This window comes from Zea mays, chromosome 3 (assembly GCF_902167145.1).
Source record: "Zea mays cultivar B73 chromosome 3, Zm-B73-REFERENCE-NAM-5.0, whole genome shotgun sequence".
Taxonomy (NCBI): Eukaryota; Viridiplantae; Streptophyta; class Magnoliopsida; order Poales; family Poaceae; genus Zea; species Zea mays.
Genome location: NC_050098.1, coordinates 230736925 through 230755559, shown reverse-complemented (window position 1 = coordinate 230755559; position 18635 = coordinate 230736925). Strand labels below are relative to the sequence as shown.

The 18635-nt window shown below is 53.8% G+C and overlaps 1 protein-coding gene across 5 annotated transcripts; it reads right to left on the bottom strand.

Annotated features, from left to right (window-relative positions):
* Positions 1–13706: 13706 nt before the first annotated feature.
* On the bottom strand, positions 13707–15790 carry LOC100382225 (uncharacterized). 5 transcript variants are annotated; one of them, XR_002267874.3, is made up of 5 exons: positions 15522–15783; positions 15268–15414; positions 15061–15154; positions 14363–14792; positions 13993–14265 (listed from the first exon to the last, which is right to left on the bottom strand). XR_002267874.3 is itself a non-coding variant. In NM_001174981.1 (4 exons), the coding sequence occupies exons 1-4, from the start codon at positions 15681–15683 to the stop codon at positions 14686–14688; spliced, it is 510 nt and encodes a 169-aa protein (NP_001168452.1). In that variant the 5' UTR covers positions 15684–15691; the 3' UTR covers positions 14263–14685. The 5 variants fall into 5 exon arrangements, 2 of the variants coding, with proteins under 2 accessions (NP_001168452.1, NP_001143460.1); XR_002267875.3 differs by lacking the exon at positions 14363–14792 and having other exon boundaries at positions 13707–14265; positions 15268–15416; XR_563517.4 differs by having other exon boundaries at positions 13998–14792; positions 15268–15416; positions 15522–15790.
* Between the last annotated feature and the right edge of the window lie 2845 nt (positions 15791–18635).

Genomic DNA, 18635 nt, shown 5'->3' with positions numbered 1-18635 from the left:
AGCCCGACTTTTGTTGGGATTTCTCCGGACTTGGCAACCCCAGTGCCATGCGGGACTTCATGACCGCATGCGACTACTGCCTTTCCGACTGTTCCGACGGTAGTCGCAGCCTCGACGACGAGGACTGCGGCCCAAGTCGTGAATGTTTCCACGTCGATCTAGGGGGTCCCGGCGAAGGCAACCATCTTAGTATACCGGAGAACGGTGATCCCCCTAGGCCAGCGCCTCACGTTGACATCCTTCGGGAGCTAGCTGTGGTCCCCGCCCCGGTGGGGGGTCATGACCCACAGCTCGAGCAAATCCACGGGATGCAGGCCAGGCTCGATGAGGGAGCAGGAACACTTGAGCCGTTCCGCCGGGACATCGGGCAGGAATGGGCGGGCCAACCTCCGGCCGGAGAAGCGCGTCATCTACCCCAGGGCATCCAGCACCGCATCGCCGATGACGTCAGGGCAAGGCCGCCACCGACTTCCAGTGGGGTCGGCCAGAACCTGGCTGCAGCGGCAATACTTCTCCGCGCGATGCCGGAGCCATCAACCACCGAAGGACGGCGTATCCAGGGAGAGCTCAAGAATCTCCTGGAGGATGCCGCGGTCCGACGGACCGAAAGCTCTGCCTCCCGAAGGCAGGGCTACCCCTCAGAGCATCGCGCCGCGACTTCTCGATTCATGCGGGAAGCCTCGGTCCACACCGGGCGCACGCGCAACACAGCGCCTGCGACCCCGGGTCGCCTCGGCAACGAGCACCATCACCACAACCGTCGAACCCACCTCGACGAGAAGGTGCGCCGAGGCTACCATCCCAGGCGTGGGGGACGCTACGACAGCGGGGAGGATCGGAGTCCCTCGCCCGAACCACCCGGTCCGCAGGCTTTCAGCCGGGCCATACGACGGGCGCCGTTCCTGACCCGGTTCCAAACCCCGACTACTATCACAAAGTACTCGGGGGAGACGAGGCCGGAACTGTGGCTCGCGGACTACCGGCTGGCCTGCCACCTGGGTGGAACAGACGATGACAACCTCATCATCCGCAACCTCCCCCTGTTCCTCTACGACACCGCTCGAGCCTGGCTGGAGCATCTGCCTTCCGGGCAGATCTCCAACTGGGACGACCTGGTCCAAGCCTTCGCCGGCAATTTCCAGGGCACGTACGTGCGCCCTGGGAACTCCTAGGATCTCCGAAGCTGCCGCCAGCAGCCGGGAGAGTCTCTCCGGTACTACATCCGGTGATTCTCGAAGCAGTGCACCGAGCTGCCCAACGTCACCGACTCGGATGTCATCGGCACGTTCCTCGCCGGCACCACCTGCCGCGACCTGGTGAGCAAGCTGGGTCGCAAGACCCCCACCACGGCGAGCGAGCTGATGGACATCGCCACCAAGTTTGCCTCTGGCCAGGAGGCGGTTGAGGCCATCTTCCGAAAGGATAAGCAGCCCCAGGGCCGCCAGCCGGAAGATGTCCCCGAGGCGTCCACTCAGCGCGGCACCAAGAAGAAGGGCAAGAAGAAGTCGTCGCCGCCGAGTACAAGAACCCTCGGAAACCTCCCGGAGGCGCCAACCTCTTCGACAAGATGCTCAAGGAGCCGTGCCCCTATCATCAGGGGTCCGTCAAGCACACCCTTGAGGAGTGCGCCATGCTTCGGCGCCACTTTCACAAGGCCGGGCCACTTGCGGAGGGTGGCAGGGCCCGCGACAACGATAAGAAGGAGGATCACAAGGCAGGAGAGTTCCCCGAGGTCCACGACTGCTTCATGATCTACGGTGGGCAAGTGGCGAACGCCTCGGCTCGGCACCGCAAGCAAGAGCGTCGGGAGGTCTGCTCGGTAAAGGTGGCGGCGCCAGTCTACCTAGACTGGTCCGACAAGTCCATCACCTTCGACCAGGGCGACCATCCCGACCGCGTGCCGAGCCCGGGGAAATACCCACTCGTTGTCGACCCCGTCATCGGCAACGTCAGGCTCACCAAGGTCCTCATGGACGGAGGCAGCAGCCTCAACATCATCTACGCCGAGACCCTCGGGCTCCTGCGGATCGATCTGTCCTTGGTCCGGGCAGGCGCTGCGCCTTTTCACGGGATCATCCCCGGGAAACGCGTCCAGCCCCTCGGACAACTCGATCTACCCGTCTGCTTTGGGACGCCCTCCAACTTCCGAAGGGAGACCCTCACGTTCGAGGTGGTCGGGTTTCGAGGAACCTACCACGCAGTGCTGGGGAGACCCTGCTACGCCAAGTTCATGGCCGTCCCCAACTACACCTACCTCAAGCTCAAGATGTCGGGCCCCAACGGGGTCATCACCATCGGCCCCACGTACCGACACGCGTACGAATGCGACGTGGAGTGCGTGGAGTACGTCGAGGCTCTCGCCGAATCCGAGGCCCTCGTCGCCGACCTGGAGAGCCTCTCTAAGGAGGCGCCAGACGTGAAGCGCCATGCCGGCAACTTCGAGCCAGCGGAGACGGTTAAGTCCGTCCCCCTCGACCCCAGTAGCGACGCCTCCAAGCAGATCCAGATCGGCTCCGAGCTTGACCCCAAATAGGAAGTAGTGCTCGTCGACTTTCTCCGCGCAAACGCCGACGTTTTCGCGTGGAGTCCCTCGGACATGCCCGGCATACCGAGGGATGTCGCCGAGCACTCGCTGGATATCCGAGCTGGGGCCCGACCCGTGAAGCAGCCTCTGCGCCGATTCGACGAGGAAAAGCGCAGAGCCATAGGCGAGGAGATCCACAAGCTAATGGCAGCAGGGTTCATCAAAGAGGTATTCCATCCCGAATGGCTTGCCAACCCTGTGCTTGTGAGAAAGAAAGGAGGGAAATGGCGGATGTGTGTAGACTACACTGGTCTAAACAAAGCATGTCCAAAAGTTTCCTACCCTCTGCCTCGCATCGATCAAATCGTGGATTCCACTGCTGGGTGCGAAACCCTGTCTTTCCTTGATGCCTACTCAGGGTATCACCAAATCAGGATGAAAGAGTCCGACCAGCTCGCGACTTCTTTCATCACACCTTTCGGCATGTACTGCTATGTTACCATACCGTTCGGTTTGAGGAATGCGGGTGCAACGTACCAACGGTGCATGAACCACGTGTTTGGCGAACACATTGGTCGAACGGTCGAGGCCTACGTCGATGACATCGTAGTGAAGACGAGGAAAACCTCTGACCTCCTTTCCGACCTTGAAACGACATTCCGGTGTCTCAAGGCGAAAGGCGTAAAACTCAATCCCGAGAAGTGTGTCTTCGGGGTCCCCCGAGGCATGCTCTTGGGGTTCATCGTCTCCGAGCAGGGCATCAAGGCCAACCCGGAGAAAATCGCAGCCATCACCGACATGGGGCTCATCAAGGACTTGAAAGGCGTACAGAGGGTCACGGGATGCCTTGCGGCTCTAAGCCATTTCATCTCGCGCCTCGGTGAAAGAGGCCTGCCTCTGTACCGCCTCTTAAGAAAGGCCGAGTGCTTCACTTGGACCCCTAAGGCCGAGGAAGCCCTCGGGAACCTGAAGGCGCTCCTCACGAACGCGCCCATCTTGGTGCCTCCCGCCGCCGGAGAAGCCCTCTTGATCTACGTCGCCGCCACCACTCAGGTGGTTAGCGCCGTGATCGTGGTTGAGAGACGAGAAGAGGGGCATGCATTGCCCGTCTAGAGGCCAGTCTACTTCATCAGTGAGGTACTGTCTGAGACCAAGATCTGCTACCCACAAGTTCAGAAGCTGCTGTACGCAGTGATCCTGACACGGTGGAAGTTGCGACACTACTTCAAGTCTCATCCGGTAACTGTGGTGTCATCCTTTTCCCTGGGGAGATCATCCAGTACCGAGAGGCCTCGGGTAGAATTGCAAAGTGGGTGGTGGAAATCATGGGCGAGACGATCTCGTTCGCCCCTCGAAAGGCCATCAAGTCCCAAGTCTTGGTGGATTCTGTGGCTGAATGGGTCGAGACCCAGCTTCCGACAGCTCCGATCCAACCAGAACCCTGGACCATGTTTTTCGACGGGTCGCTGATGAAGACAGGGGCAGGCGCGGGCCTGCTCTTCATCTCGCCCCTCGGGAAGCACCTACGCTACGTGCTACGCCTCCACTTCCCGGCGTCCAACAATGTGGCTGAGTACGAGGCTCTGGTCAACGGGTTGCGCATCGCCATCGAGCTAGGGGTCCGACGCCTCGACGCTCATGGTGACTCACAGCTCGTCATCGACCAAGTCATGAAGAACTCCCACTGCCGCGACCCGAAGATGGAAGCCTACTGCGATGAGGTTCGGCGCCTGGAAGACAAGTTCTACGGGCTCGAGCTCAACCACATCGCCCGACGATACAACGAGACTGCAGACGAGCTGGCTAAGATAGCCTCGGGGTGGACAACGGTTCCCCCGGACGTCTTCTCCCGAGACCTGCATCAACCCTCCGTCAAGATCGACGACGCGCCCGAGCCCGAGAAGGCCTCGGCTCAGCCGAGGCACCCTCGGCCCAGCCCGAGGCACCCTCGGCTCGGCCCGAGGCACCCTCGGCCCCCGAGGGTGAGGCACTGTGCGTCGAGGAGGAGCGGAGCGGGGTCACGCCTAATCGAAACTGGCAGACCCCGTACCTGCAATATCTCCACCGAGGAGAGCTACCCCTTGACCGAGCCGAAGCTCAGCGGTTGGCGCGGCGCGCCAAGTTGTTCGTCTTGCTGGGGGACGGGAAGGAGCTCTACCACCACAGCCCCTCAGGCATCCTCCAGCGATGCATATCCATCGCCGAAGGCCAGGAGCTCTTACAAGAGATACACTCGGGGGCTTGCGGTCATCACGCAGCGCCTCGAGCCCTTGTTGGAAACGCCTTCCGACAAGGTTTCTACTGGCCGACCGCGGTGGCCGACGCCACTAGAATTGTCCGCACCTGCGAAGGGTGTCAGTTCTATGCGAAGCAGACACACCTGCCCGCTCAGGCTCTGCAGACGATACCCATCACCTGGTCATTTGCTGTGTGGGGTCTGGACCTCGTCGGTCCCTTGCAGAAGGCACCCGGGGGCTACACGCACCTGCCGGTCGCCATCGACAAATTCTCCAAGTGGATCGAGGTCCGACCTCTAAACAGCATCAGGTTCGAACAGGCGGTGGTGTTCTTCACCAACATCATCCATCATTTTGGGGTCCCGAACTCCATCATCACCGACAACGGCACCCAGTTCACCGTCAGAAAGTTCCTGGACTTCTGCGAGGATCACCACATCCGGGTGGACTGGGCCGCCGTGGCTCACCCCATGACGAATGGGCAAGTAGAGCGTGCCAATGGTATGATTCTGCAAGGACTCAAGCCTCGGATCTACAACGACCTCAACAAGTTCGGCAGGCGATGGATGAAGGAGCTCCCCTCGGTGGTCTGGAGTCTGAGGACAACGCCGAGCCGAGCCACGGGCTTCACACCGTTATTTCTAGTCTATGGGGCCGAGGCCATCTTGCCCACAGACTTAGAATACGGTTCCCCAAGGACGAGGGTCTACGACGACCAAAGCAATCGAGCTAACCGAGAAGACTCACTGGACCAGCTGGAAGAGGCTCGGGACATGGCCTTACTACACTCGGCGTGGTACCAGCAGTCCCTGCGACGCTACCACGCTCGAGGGGTCCGGTCCCGAGACCTCCAGGTGGGCGACTTGGTGCTTCGGCTGCGACAAGACGCCCGAGGGCGGCACAAGCTCACGCCTCCCTGGGAAGGGCCGTTCGTCATCGCCAAGGTTCTGAAGCCCGGGACGTACAAGCTGACCAACAGTCAAGGCGAGGTCTACAACAACGCTTGGAACATCCGACAGCTACGTCGCTTCTACCCTTAAGATGCTTTCAAGTCGTTCATACACCTCGTTCACACACAAAGTCTAACCATCAAGGAAGGGTCAGCCTTGCCTCGGTAAAGCCTGACCCTCCCTCGGGGGCTAGAAGGGGGGAACCCCCTCTGCGTCAAAATTTTCCTCGGAAAAAGATCTTTTCTGCCAGAACGTCTTTCGTGCTTTTCGACTACTTCGAAAGTGGGATCCTGAAAACGACAGAGTACACGTAAGCAGCCAAGGCTGACCGAGCCGAGGGACTCCTACGCCTCCGGGATACGGATACCTCACTCATCACCTTCTGCGATAAGCAGGCCCGGTCCTATAATTTTGAGGGCCCTAGGCGAACTCACCGTGATGGCCCCTCTATAATATATAAAAAATCTTATAATACATATACACACAAATATTTATCATGCAAAAAAATATGTTGATATATTTAATTTAACATGTCAAATATTTATCGAGGAATAAAGTCAACCAAGATAACAATATATATATATATATATATACCTTGAGGCTAATATGATTACCTTAATGAAGAACAAAACTCTATGATATCCATTGCTTTTCAAGAAAAGATACTTCTTCGAGCATTTCTTGATGCAAAATCATCAAGGACTGCATTGAAATCAACAGTGTCCACGATATCCTTCTCGATAGAGCACATAGCTAAGACATTCAACCTTTCTTGTGACATAGTTGATCTCAGATAGTTCTTCAATAATTTCAGTTTTGAGAAACTTCTTTCAGCTGAAGCTACAGTCACAGGTATAGTTAAGAGAATTCGATAGGCAACTGTAACATTTGGATTGCAATCTGCATCCATAACAAACTTCAGAATCTCAGGCGCTGACATCGAACAATCTTGTAAACTTACTTGCAACACCTTTAATTCTGAATAAAAATCATTAATCTCAACATCGGATGAGTTCTCATGAGTAAATTTTTCAGCAAATATCTTGCAGTGCGACCAAAGATTTACTTCATCTAAGGATTTTAAATTTCCAGAGTTAAACAAGAACCCAAAAACATTATCAAATGCTTTCATCTGCTCAAATCTACTAGTCAATGAAGCGATTGCAGCATCAATCATGACAAGGAAGTACTCTCTTCTAAACAAGTCTATAGCAGATTGTTGCATTTCCTCATCCTCGTCTTCTTGTTCATCAAAATGTTTCTTTCTCTTTCCTTTCCTTTTTGTAGGAAATATTGGCTCGATGTCAAGTTCAGATGAAATCATTCTTGCCGTATCCATACTAGAAGTGAATCCTTCATCTCTATACTTCTTAAAATATGATATGACACCTTCGATGTGTTTAAGAGTAGCATCTATACTCACAATTTTAGATTGCAACTTCTTGCTCACCTTATTTATAGAGAATAAAATATCGTGCCAAATAACCAATCCAACTAAAAATTCAAAATTCTCAAGTGCACTCACCAAAGATTGGCAATCACTAACTGTCGATGGGTCATTGTCAAGTGCACTCACCTCCTCTAATGCTTTTAGAGCAGATCTTATTTGAGGAGTTTGGTATCTGATAGCCTGAACACTTTTTATTCGGCTTTCCCATCGTGTATTAGACCATGACTTCACTGTTAATCCTAGCGCCTGGCGGAGTGGCGGGCAGCGACGCCGGCGAGTCGCTGAGTCAGCGAGACGGCGACTGGTGTTCTACTAATTCCCTGAACTCCTGTGCGGCGCATACGTACGTCTCCTGGACTGCCTTCCTGGACTCCTGTAGACTGTAGTCTCCTGTGCATTGGGCATGGAGACGTAGAGCCTAGCTCTTGGGCTTCTAGGGACACAGCCTGCCAGCCTACATCCTTATCCCTACTACATATTAGATATTGGGCCCCTGTTTTTTTTGGGCCCCCGGCGGTCGCCTCTAGTGCATGGGCCTTGGGCCGGCACTGGCGATAAGTAACTCACGCTCGGATAGGTGACTCCGCGGACCGAACAAGTCTTCACGCTCGAAAACTCTTCTGCCGAAACGATTTTCGGGCCTTCTCGACTATATCGATAGCAGAATCCTACGGACGAGTAAGAGTACACGTAAGCGGCAAGGTCGACCGAGCCGAGGGACTCCTACGCCTCCGGGATATGGATACCTCGCTCATCACCTTTCGTGAAAAGTAACTCTCGCTCGGACAAGCAATTCTGTTACCGACAAACAAGTCCAGACACTCGAAACAAGAGGAAAAGAAACGCAACTTTACAACACGACGACAGTATGTTTGGGCCTCGGCGGCCGCAGAAAACATACGCACACTACAAGATAACCCGATCCTGCAGGCTCGGACCTTGACAGTTGAAGGGAGCAGCAGCACCCTCGGCGTCAACTACACCTTCGGCGAAGTCCGACCTAGCCTCGGACGGCAACGTGGTCGGAGGATCTCAACTCCGAAGGACGACATCAACACCACGCCCAGGCCACCGCCGCCGGGGTCTTCTCCAGGAATCCGGCCCGAGCAGACGGTTCGGCCGGCCACCCCGAAGCCTCAGCCAGCTGTCCCCCGAGGACATCAGCCCGGTTTGTGGCCTCGGCAACTCGACTCCGGCGCTGGTCCTGCCAGTGGACGGCCCGGCTAGGCTCCGGCCGACGAAGTCTTCTTTTCGAGCCAATTCTGCCTCTGTCCATGCTGACACCGCTGCCTTCGGCTTCGGCTCATCGAAGAGCGGCCGAGGATTTCCTTTAACTAAGCAAGAGAAGCCTCGGGCGGCAAGGCTGACCGAGCCGAGGGATTCCTACGCCTCCGGGATACGGATACCTCACTCGTCACCTTCGCACGAGGAAACTCACACTTGGTGAAGCGGTTCAGTTAGCCGACAGGCGAGTCCTAGTGCTCGAAATGAGGAAAAAACATGGCTCCGTGCCGAAAATACATACATGTTCAGGCCCCGACAGCCATAATGAACAAGACACCGGCACTCAAAGTGCCATTACAAACGGAACTCCGGTTCCGTCCCCGCGGGTATGAACAACCTCCACACCGGGGAGCCTGCGGGGCGACAAGCTCCGGGCGGCTCGCCAGCGACCTCTGCAGCAGCAGCCATGGTCCCAGGACAGATGCAGCCACCGGAAGGCTCTCGTTCGCGTCCCCACTCAAGGGATGCGAACCAGACATTAAAGCCAAAGAGCCGGAGGTCGGTCCGTAGGCGGCACTGACGGCCTTGACGGTGGGGAAGCTTCCCCCAGCTGCCACCATGTCAGCACCGACGGCGGCGTCCGCCTCTCCACCAACGCCGCACCGGCGAACGCGGGCCGCTCCAAAGCGCACCGGCATGTCCTCGCTCCCGTCCTCGCCACGAAAGCGAGGAGGAGGACGGAATGTTGCATCCTAGCTGGGCAGCAACAGTTCGCCTTCCCTGGCATGGCTGGAGGACGCCTCCTTCGCAGAGCTGGAGGATGGTTTCCACCACCAGAAGCTGGAAGAGGAGGTGGCCAGCCGACCCGTGCGGGAGGTAGAGCCCCGGCTCACCTCGCTCTACGCCCAGCAAGGATGATGAAGATCCTTGAAGCTGAGGGCGGGACCAAGATCACAGCCCGACTTGCTTCTCCCCACCCAGGGACTGGTGGTCACCGTCTTGGGTGACCATCGGCGAGGGGATGTGGTCGGGCTGCCCGATGAAAATCCTTGAAGTCGAACGATGGCTGAAAGGTACCAACTTCCGCAAAGTTGCGTTCCTCCAACGACAAGGCGGAAGAACTGCGAGTGTCCCCCATCCGGGGGCTCAGAAGGTGGAAAGACACGATGCATAAGGGGAGCGCGAAGACATGGTTGCCTTTCAAGGGGGTCACCCTCCTTTTAAAGGCAACTCTCCCCACTTGCGTCCTCAGCCATCGCGGGCTAAGTCTTCTCCAACACGCTCCAAGGTCCTCCCCCTACGACACAGGGGCAGGGTCCCACGCGCCATGCAAGCTGGCCCAGGGCAGAAGAAGCCAAACCGCCGCGCGCGGTGCGCGCAACTGCCCAGCGGTTACAGGCATTCCTCCACTTTCGCCCAGACCAGCGGGTGAAAGGGCGGACCGCCATGCAGGCGGCATGCAACCGCACCAAGTGGGCGCACCCTTTCGTCTCCAACGCATCCAGCATGGAGGCCCAGGCCCACACGTCATGTAACCGGCGCGCTGGTTGCTACATGCAAGAAACTGCACCGCCGCTCGCGCCACTACCGTGCCTCCTCGACTGCGGAACCAGTACCGCGACTCGAGGTAACCCTGCGTATGACCCAATAGTGCCAACCAGGCACATCGGTCACGGGTCAGTCAGCCGCGGGAGAAGGCGCGACGGTCGATACGGCCAAAAATGGGCCGGCAGTAATGGTGGTGGCAGGCGGGCGGAAGCAGCGGTCACGTCGTCAGCCAAGCTCACGTCCCCTCATGGGACAGCGAGAGAACCCTCTCCCACGGCGTGAAGACGGTGCGCCCGTGTTCCGTTCCTCGAACGGCTCGCGCACGCGCAACGGCTGCCCCGCGAACCACTCGTCCCGTCGCATTAACTCCGCGGCAGGACAAGCGGCACCTTTGGCAGGAGAAGCGGGCGACGCTTCACCTCCGCCATAATGACCGCGTCAAAAAGGTGTGCCACGTTATTCGATTTCGTATCCTTTTCCTCTTCCTCTTTCTCTCTCTTACAACAGGGACCGGGAAAGGGGATACCCCGAAAGGGATCCTTCTCCGCGAGGGAAACGGGCCCCGAGCCCCCCTACTGATCAGAGGTTCGAAGGCTGGCCCCTCGGAGGGGTTCAACAGCCTCCTCAGAGCGCTCGGGCTCCGCGCCCACTACTGGTCAGAGGTTCGAAGGCCGGCCCCACGGAAGGGTTCAACGGCCGCCTCAGGCCACTCGGGCTCCGCGCCCACTACTGATCAGGGGTTCGTAGGCTGGCCCTTGAAGGGTTCACAGCCGCCTCAGACGCAGAGCGAGGGATGACCCTGGGTACGTTCGATACATAACCAAGGCTCGGGCTACGCTCCCGAGGTACCCTAGGACATTTCCGAGACCAGCGGGAACGATCTTGTAACAGAATCCCATCAGAGGGAGGCATCGAGCCCTCGGACCCCGTCAAAAGGGGACCGGGTCCGGCAGATCACCCGTAGGTACTTTTGGAGCGCGCCTCCGGGCCTCTAGCCGACCCCTAACAAATGGGGCACGGGCGTCCACTCGGATTACCCGTCAGCAGCTCACTGGAGACACCATGTTCGGCGCCCTCCAAGGGCAACATGGCGCTTTTCCCCCCCTCCTCCTTGCGGAAAGGCGACGCAGGGGCGTATGTAAAAAAGTCGAGTATGTCCTTGACCGTCCTCTCGCTCTGTGCGGAGGCTCGGGGGCTGCTCCCGCAAACCCGGCTCCGGCCAAACCGTTGACAGCGTCAACATACCAGCCCGAGAACTTGGGACCCGACCATGCACCCGGGCTACGGCCAGCTCGCATGAGGGAACAACCAGACCGACCGAAGCATCGCGAAATGCATTAAGACCTCGAAGGAGTCAAACCACTCCTCCGAGGCCTCGAGGGCTACACCCGGCGGGTGCGCTCGCGCGCACCCACCGGAACAAAATGCAACCGAGAAAGGCCGGTCCCCTTGCAAAAAAGTGCGACAAAAGCCTCCAAGCGAGTATTAACACTCCCTTCGAGGCTCGGGGGCTACTGTCGGGGACCATAATTAGGGGTACCCCCAAGACTCCTAATCTCAGTTGGTAACCCCCATCAACACAAAGCTGCAAAGGCCTGATGGGTGAGATTAAGTCAAGGCTCGGTCCACTCAACGGACACGATCTCGCCTCGCCCGAGCCCAGCCTCGGGCAAGGGCAGCCGACCCCGGAGGATTCACGTCTCGCCCGAGGGCCCCCTCAAGCAACGGACACACCTTCGGCTCGACCGAGGCCCAGTCTTCGCCAAGAAGCAACCTTGGCCAAATTGCCACAACGACCGACCGTATCGCAGGGGCATTTAATGCAAAGGTGGCCTGACACCTTATCCTGACGCGCGCCTTTCAGTCGACTGAGCCGAAGTATCCGTCGTCACTTCGCCGCTCTACTGACCAGCCTGACAAGAAGACAGCGCCGCCCGCGCCGCTCCGGCTGTTGTGCCACTCGACAGAGTGAGGCTGACAGCAGCCAAGTCCGGCCTCAGGCGCCATAGGAAGCTCCGCCTCGCCCGACCCAGGGCTCGGACTCGGGCTCAGCCCCGGAAGACGACGAACTCCGCCTCGCCCGACCCAGGGCTCGGACTCGGGCTCAGCCCCGGAAGACGACGAACTCCGCCTCGCCCGACCCAGGGCTCGGACTCGGGCTCAGCCCCAGAAGACGGCGAACTCCGCCTCGCCCGACCCAGGGCTCGGACTCGACCTCAACCTCGGAAGACAGACTCGACCTCGACCTTGGAGGAGCCTCCGCCTCGCCCTACCCAGGGCTCGGACCGACCACGTCACAGGAGGGGCCATCATTACCCTACCCCTAGCTAGCTCAGGCTATGGGGAACGAGACCGACGTCCCATCTGGCTCGCCCCGGTAAACAAGTAATGATGGCGCCCCGTATGCTCCATGACGACGGCGGCTTTCAGCCCTCTTACGGAAGCAAGGAGACGTCAGCAAGGACTCGACAGCCCCGACAGCTGTCCTTCCGTCAGGCTCCGGCGCTCCTCCGACGGCCACGACATCACACGAACAGGGTGCCAAAACCTCTCCGGCTGCCACGACGGCATGTACTTAGGGCACTAGCTCCTCTCTGCTAGACACGTTAGCACATTGCTACACCTGCCAATTGTACACCTGGACCTCCTCCTTACGCCTATAAAAGGAAGGTCCAGGGCCCTCTTAGAAAAGGTTGGCCGCGCGGGGGAAGGACGGGACGACGCGCATAAGCCTCTCGCTCTCTCTCACGCGGACGCTTGTAACCCCCTACTGCAAGCGCACCCGACCTGGGCGCGGGACAAACACGAAGGCCACGGGTTTCCCCTTTTACGCCTGTCTCCCTCCGGCTCCGTTTCCCCCCTTCGCGCTCCGTCTCGCGCCGACCCATCTGGGCTGGGACACGCGGCGACAATTTACTCGTCGATCCAGGGACCCCCGGGGTCGAAACGCCGACACAAACGCACATATGTAATATTTTTATAGACTTGGCTCATATTAATATTTAATAACACTTAAAAGTCGGAATTGGATAAGGTATATGCTATAATTTACTACTACTATTAAACGGGGACTCCCGTTCCCGCTTCGCCAGAGTTGGTCTTCGACACTCTCGCGTGGGGAAGGATAGGATAGGATAGCCATCCATCTTCCACGGCGCAGGGTTGACCACGCGCGGCACAAGCACAAGCAGATGATATATGCCGGCCGGAGTGCGATTCCGCCGCCCACCCAACTCAACGATTCCTCCTGTCTATAAATCCAAGATGGGCCCGGGACGGGAAGGACGATTGCTGTTCAAAATCAAAACCCATAGATGAACGCTACAGTCAGTCAGTCAGTGTCCAGGGCTTCGCTTCAGCCCTCGTTGATGACTTATAATAGTGGAGTACTTATTTAGATGCTCATTTATTGATCTCGATGCATCTATGTGCGTTAAACGGAATTAATTTGGTGTTAAATTCAGCACACGTGAATTTAAGGTGGATACACAAACACCTGCCCCCTATTTTTTTTCAACAGGTACCAACCGATGTTCCTGAGAATCTTGAGCCCATTGGGTTCACACTTCACGGGGGGCAAATAGGCGGCCATAATAAGCACAAAGAATAAAACAATAGCTTTCTGCAACTGCAAAGCACATGTATCTCAGATTCTAACAGCAAACCACATTGCAATCCTTTTGCTCCAGATATGCTGCACACACTGCATATTTGGGTGGGATCCTTCTGGCTGCAATTCTAAATTTTGAATCGTCACGGGGAACACGCGATGCTTCAGGGCGGAAGATATTTTCACCTTCAACAGTACACAAGTGGCAGATACCAAGAACAGCTGACCAACAGATTTCCTGTAACTCGTTTTCAGACATCATTGGAAGGCCCAAGTTGAAGAAAATCGCAAACAAAAAAAAATGGTGGTTACGATGGAGGACAATCTGATCCATAGTTTCTGGACGTCACTGATTGGCATGCAGGTCAACTGCATGCAATACCTGCACTATAGGACCAACAACCTCTGAATCTCCTTGATGCTGAGGAATTCGAGCATTTTTACCAGAATTTGATTGCGAGTGCACACAATGGTATATTTTTTTTTTGTTTGTGTTGCGTAAACAAATCCACCCTCAGAAAAAAAGGGCCAAAACATAAATGCAAGTGATGTTCGTCAGATGAAAGAACACTGACATCATTCACAGGGCATCCCGCCACATATCTGGACATCTTTCAGATGGAATGGCTCTATTAAATTCTCTCTGTGGGCACTAGACATCACCCTTCAGACTATTCTTGCACAACGACGACGAATACTTGCCTGTACAACTTGTAAGAAGTCTGAAAACAAGACATAATGTTGCTGTCAGTGTTAATAGTTGTACAGCCCCGCATCTTTCGTTTTCCTTCAACATGAGAGGTCATTAAGGATACAGACATCAGAATCGGATTAATTGACCTGCATCTCTCATTTCCCGACAGGTCTTCGGTTTCAGTTGAAGCAAAACAAACCATTGTTATGTGGTTAGAATAAACACAGCCAAGAAGATACATACTACAAAGATGCAATCAACTATTTCGTAAACTAACATATAGGAGAAATCATCCAACGGCTTGACACCATGATCTTGGCATGTACGCATGGCCCACGATGAGCTTCATAACAACCATCTATAGGAGTACAGCTTCCCCTGACAAATAGAAATTGTACTTCTGGACTCTTGCACATAAGGGGATACATGGAAGCATATCACTTCCATTTCACCCGTTATCTCTCATTTTGAGTTGAGTTGAAACGGCAATCTTTTGCCTTGACACAAAATCCCAACAGAAACCTTTCAGCTTGAGTTGATTCCACACTCTCTTCCCTTCACAGAAATTCCCAACAAAAACTATTCAGTTTTAACAATCCGTCAGGTACACTAAGCAACAGCAAGAAAGAACAGCTTTACTTTCCCTGTACTAATGGCTAAAGTTCCAACTGTGACTCTTCAACGAGAGATTTGTAAATTTAGCATCATGCCCACAATTCATAGTCACAGAACGACATAAACAGACCCAAAAATCATAGACTCACAGCAATTATAATCACACAAGGCAACGAATTCATCAGTAAATTTCCAATTGTTTCCTTACCAACTCCCCAACAACCATCTATCATCGATAATGAAAACTGACATCGCTTCTTCAAGCGTAACCATTTCCCAGGCAGTTCAAGCAGCGCTGCACCCTGATAAAAAAAGAAAAAATAATTCAGCAAGCTTCCATATCATAAATTCATAATCACAGCAACCCAGCAGCGGCAGAACGGGAAATAGAAGAGCCATGTGGGGGGTGGCTAACCGAGTCCCATCGCAGGTAGGGCAGAGGCACGGATTCACGAACACCGGGTCGTGCATCGGAGACCACTCGATGGTGGCGCTGCCCCTGCAGAGCCTGCACGAGTAGCTGCCCTTCCCCTCGCAGGCACCGCACGGCTTCGCGAACTTCCTCTGACGAGGCGTAGGCCACTACTAGAGTCAGTCGCGGGGAAGGACGGCACCAAAAACCGAAATGGTGGGCGCTGCGGAGGGTGGAGAAACGGGGCGAGCGCGCACCTGGTTGGCGTCGGAGATGGCGCGGAGGGCGCGGACGGCGACGGAAGAGGTGGCGGAGAGGAGGAGGAAACCGCCGCCGAGATACGCTGCCAGCCGCCCCACCGACTGCAACTGCCGCCGGACCCGGTCGCCGCCGCCTCGCCCTCCGCCTCCAAGCTCCATGCGCGAGCACGGCGACTGCAGCGGTGTGGTGGGGCCGCTTGTTATCTAGACGGCCCAGTGGAAATCTTTCCGATAAGGGCTGCTTTGGGAGAATCATCTCCTCATGTCCCAGATTAAAGTTTAGTTATTGTCGCATCAAACATTTTAATATCAATTAATAGTATAAAATATACACTTAATTAAATTTAATAAATTCGTCTTATTTTTTAGCCTATCTTCGCAATAAAGGCTGCTTTGGGAGAATCTATCTACTCCAATCCTGAATCTCATTCTTCTAACTAAAGTTTAGTTTATGGCACATCAAACATTGCATATTAATTAGGAGTATGAAATATAATAGACTTAATTAAGTTTAATAAATTCGTCTAATCTTTTAGTCTTTATCTGTATAATTAGTTTTATAACTAGACTATTTAATATCTATAGTTATCATTTAAATATTTTATATAACATGACCTTAAATTTAGCTTGGGTAACCAAACACCCCATACATACTCGTATTTGTTAGGAGGTTATTTTCAGTGCACGACTTCACTGTTTCTAAAAATATCACTAGAAACTGACTCATCAACGATATATTTGCACAGTTAAATTAATGTGTGTCAAATTTGATAGCAACTCAAATGATTGCACCAGAGGTTTATATAACGTTTTTGTGAACATTGTATCAATATGAATCAAAGCATTTTATGGTTTGGGGGCAAAGATGAACAGGCACCACCGCACCAGCATATAAATCCAAGTGTTTGTACAAAGCATATGCTTAAGCTCAGCGTCGATGTAACATTGTATCATGGTTTAATAAATACAATTGCAGCTCAGCTTGATAAGGTATTAAGGTATGAGCATAAAGTAAGGAAACTATTATAGACAACTTCCATTGTGCATATATTTTTAACAGGAATGAAGTTTAGAAGTATATAATGTGAAGAAAACTGAGAGAAAACAATCACATGATTAAAGAAACTAATCAACCTTGATCAGTAAAAGATGGTAGCAAAAACTTTGATCAGATAAAATATGTTTGCAACGATGCAGAGGAGCAGTTGCAAACCCTAACACCGAGGACACTCAGATCATGTATAATCCAAATTTTACGTCATTGAACTAAAAGTAACTCGCATACCTTTTTTCATAGACCATGAAAATACGGATATCATCATATATTAAAAAGTAAGTTTGTAATGTGGAGAAAATCTTGAGAGAAAACAATCATGTGATTAAGGAAACTATCCAGCCTTGGAGGAAACTATCCAGCCTTGGTCGGTAAAAGATGACAGCAAAAACTTTGATCATATCAAATATATTTGCATATACAACTAAATAAACAGTTTTGCTGTCTCGACCAATCTGTCACACTTATTTGGGATTCAGTTGCCCATCAGGAGGATCCTGTTCACAGTCGTCGAGTTCAAGGCAACTGCAATACCATGGATGAAAACAAAAACCGATGAAAATGTCATGGAAGTAGGTTGCAAACCACACACATGGCCTATGATGTAGGGAAAAGAACATGTGACGGGTTTGGGAAAACACAGGTGTAGGTGGCCGATGATGTATGAAGACATACGATAGGTTGCGAGATTGAACTCGTGCAGAACTATTTGAGGGGGCTACCGGTAGCTGCAAGGCCGCTCCAATCGATAGGCCTAAGCGGAGTCACATCCCTTACTCACATCCCTTTCTCTTACTCACATCCAACAGACGACGTTCTTTGGATCAACCTACACCCTCGCGCTCTCACCGCACGTGCCTCTTTTCCGCCTTCTTCTCTACAATGGTGCCGGGCACATTACTAGTAGATAACAATTAGTTGGTGTTCGCGTCGATCTGGGCATCAATCACTGTGAGTTGTTCCGCTTGGCGGGCTCTCTGCGGTGCCACGGATGATCCGCGACCTAGGTCCAAACGGTCCATGACCTGGTAGCAGGAGTGGGGTTCCCTGCGCCGAGCCGGACGGTCAGCGCCTGGTGGCCGTATAGTCCGCGTGTGCGCAGGGCTAGCGGCATTCGCCAACGACACATAGATCTCGCCCCCAAGTGGGACCCCATCAGGGAGGAGAGATCCTAGGTTTTGTCTTGTGATCGATAGGCCACCTAAGACACCTCTAGATGACGTAAAGTCATAGAGAGGTGAAGATTGAGATGAAGAAGACTACGTTACTGGCTACTCCTAGGGCAAGAAAGTAAAGGAATTGATAAATGGTTTGATTGGTTCGGTTGATGGTGTCCGCAATCAGTCGTACTCCTTCATATATATAGAGGGAGGTCTGGACCCGTTCCTAGGTATTTCCCAATAGAATCTATGAGTTTAGATGGATAAACAAGCGTGGAAAGGGGTTAACTACGCCTGATATGATCTAACCACGGACCGTCCGCACCTAGGGGCAGACCATCCGCGACCCGGACTGTCTGGCCGTGCCTAGTGCCACGAATGGTGCTTAAGAGCCGGTCTATTAGCTGATTCATTCTAAACCTCTCAACTAACCTTAGCTTCTAACTATTAGTTTTAAAGGTTTGGAATAGGGTCTCAACAAAAACAAAACTCAAATGAAATCCCTACTAGGAATATTTTAACAAAGATCAAACGAATCAAACCTTACCCTTTCTAACTAGGAATATTTTAAGAATTCATGTCGCTTCGACTTCTTGTATTGGCTTATCAAGAAAGGGATCTACAATACTTCATCTTCCATAGTTGGTTGTAAATAGGACCGTCTTGTGGCCCTTAGGCTTCCACGGACCATCTGTCTTCCAGCGCATACTTACAACTGCTACTTCATCTCGAAAAGCTCTTGTGAACCCTAAATCTCTCCGTTGTCGCTAGATCTAAAAACTATACTCATGGTTGCCTCACACCCACATGAATTTGAAGCCTCTATGATTGAGTCGAAAGATCTAAAGACCTTGATGGCGATGGGTTCCTCTAGGCAAAGAATATCATCCAATGGAA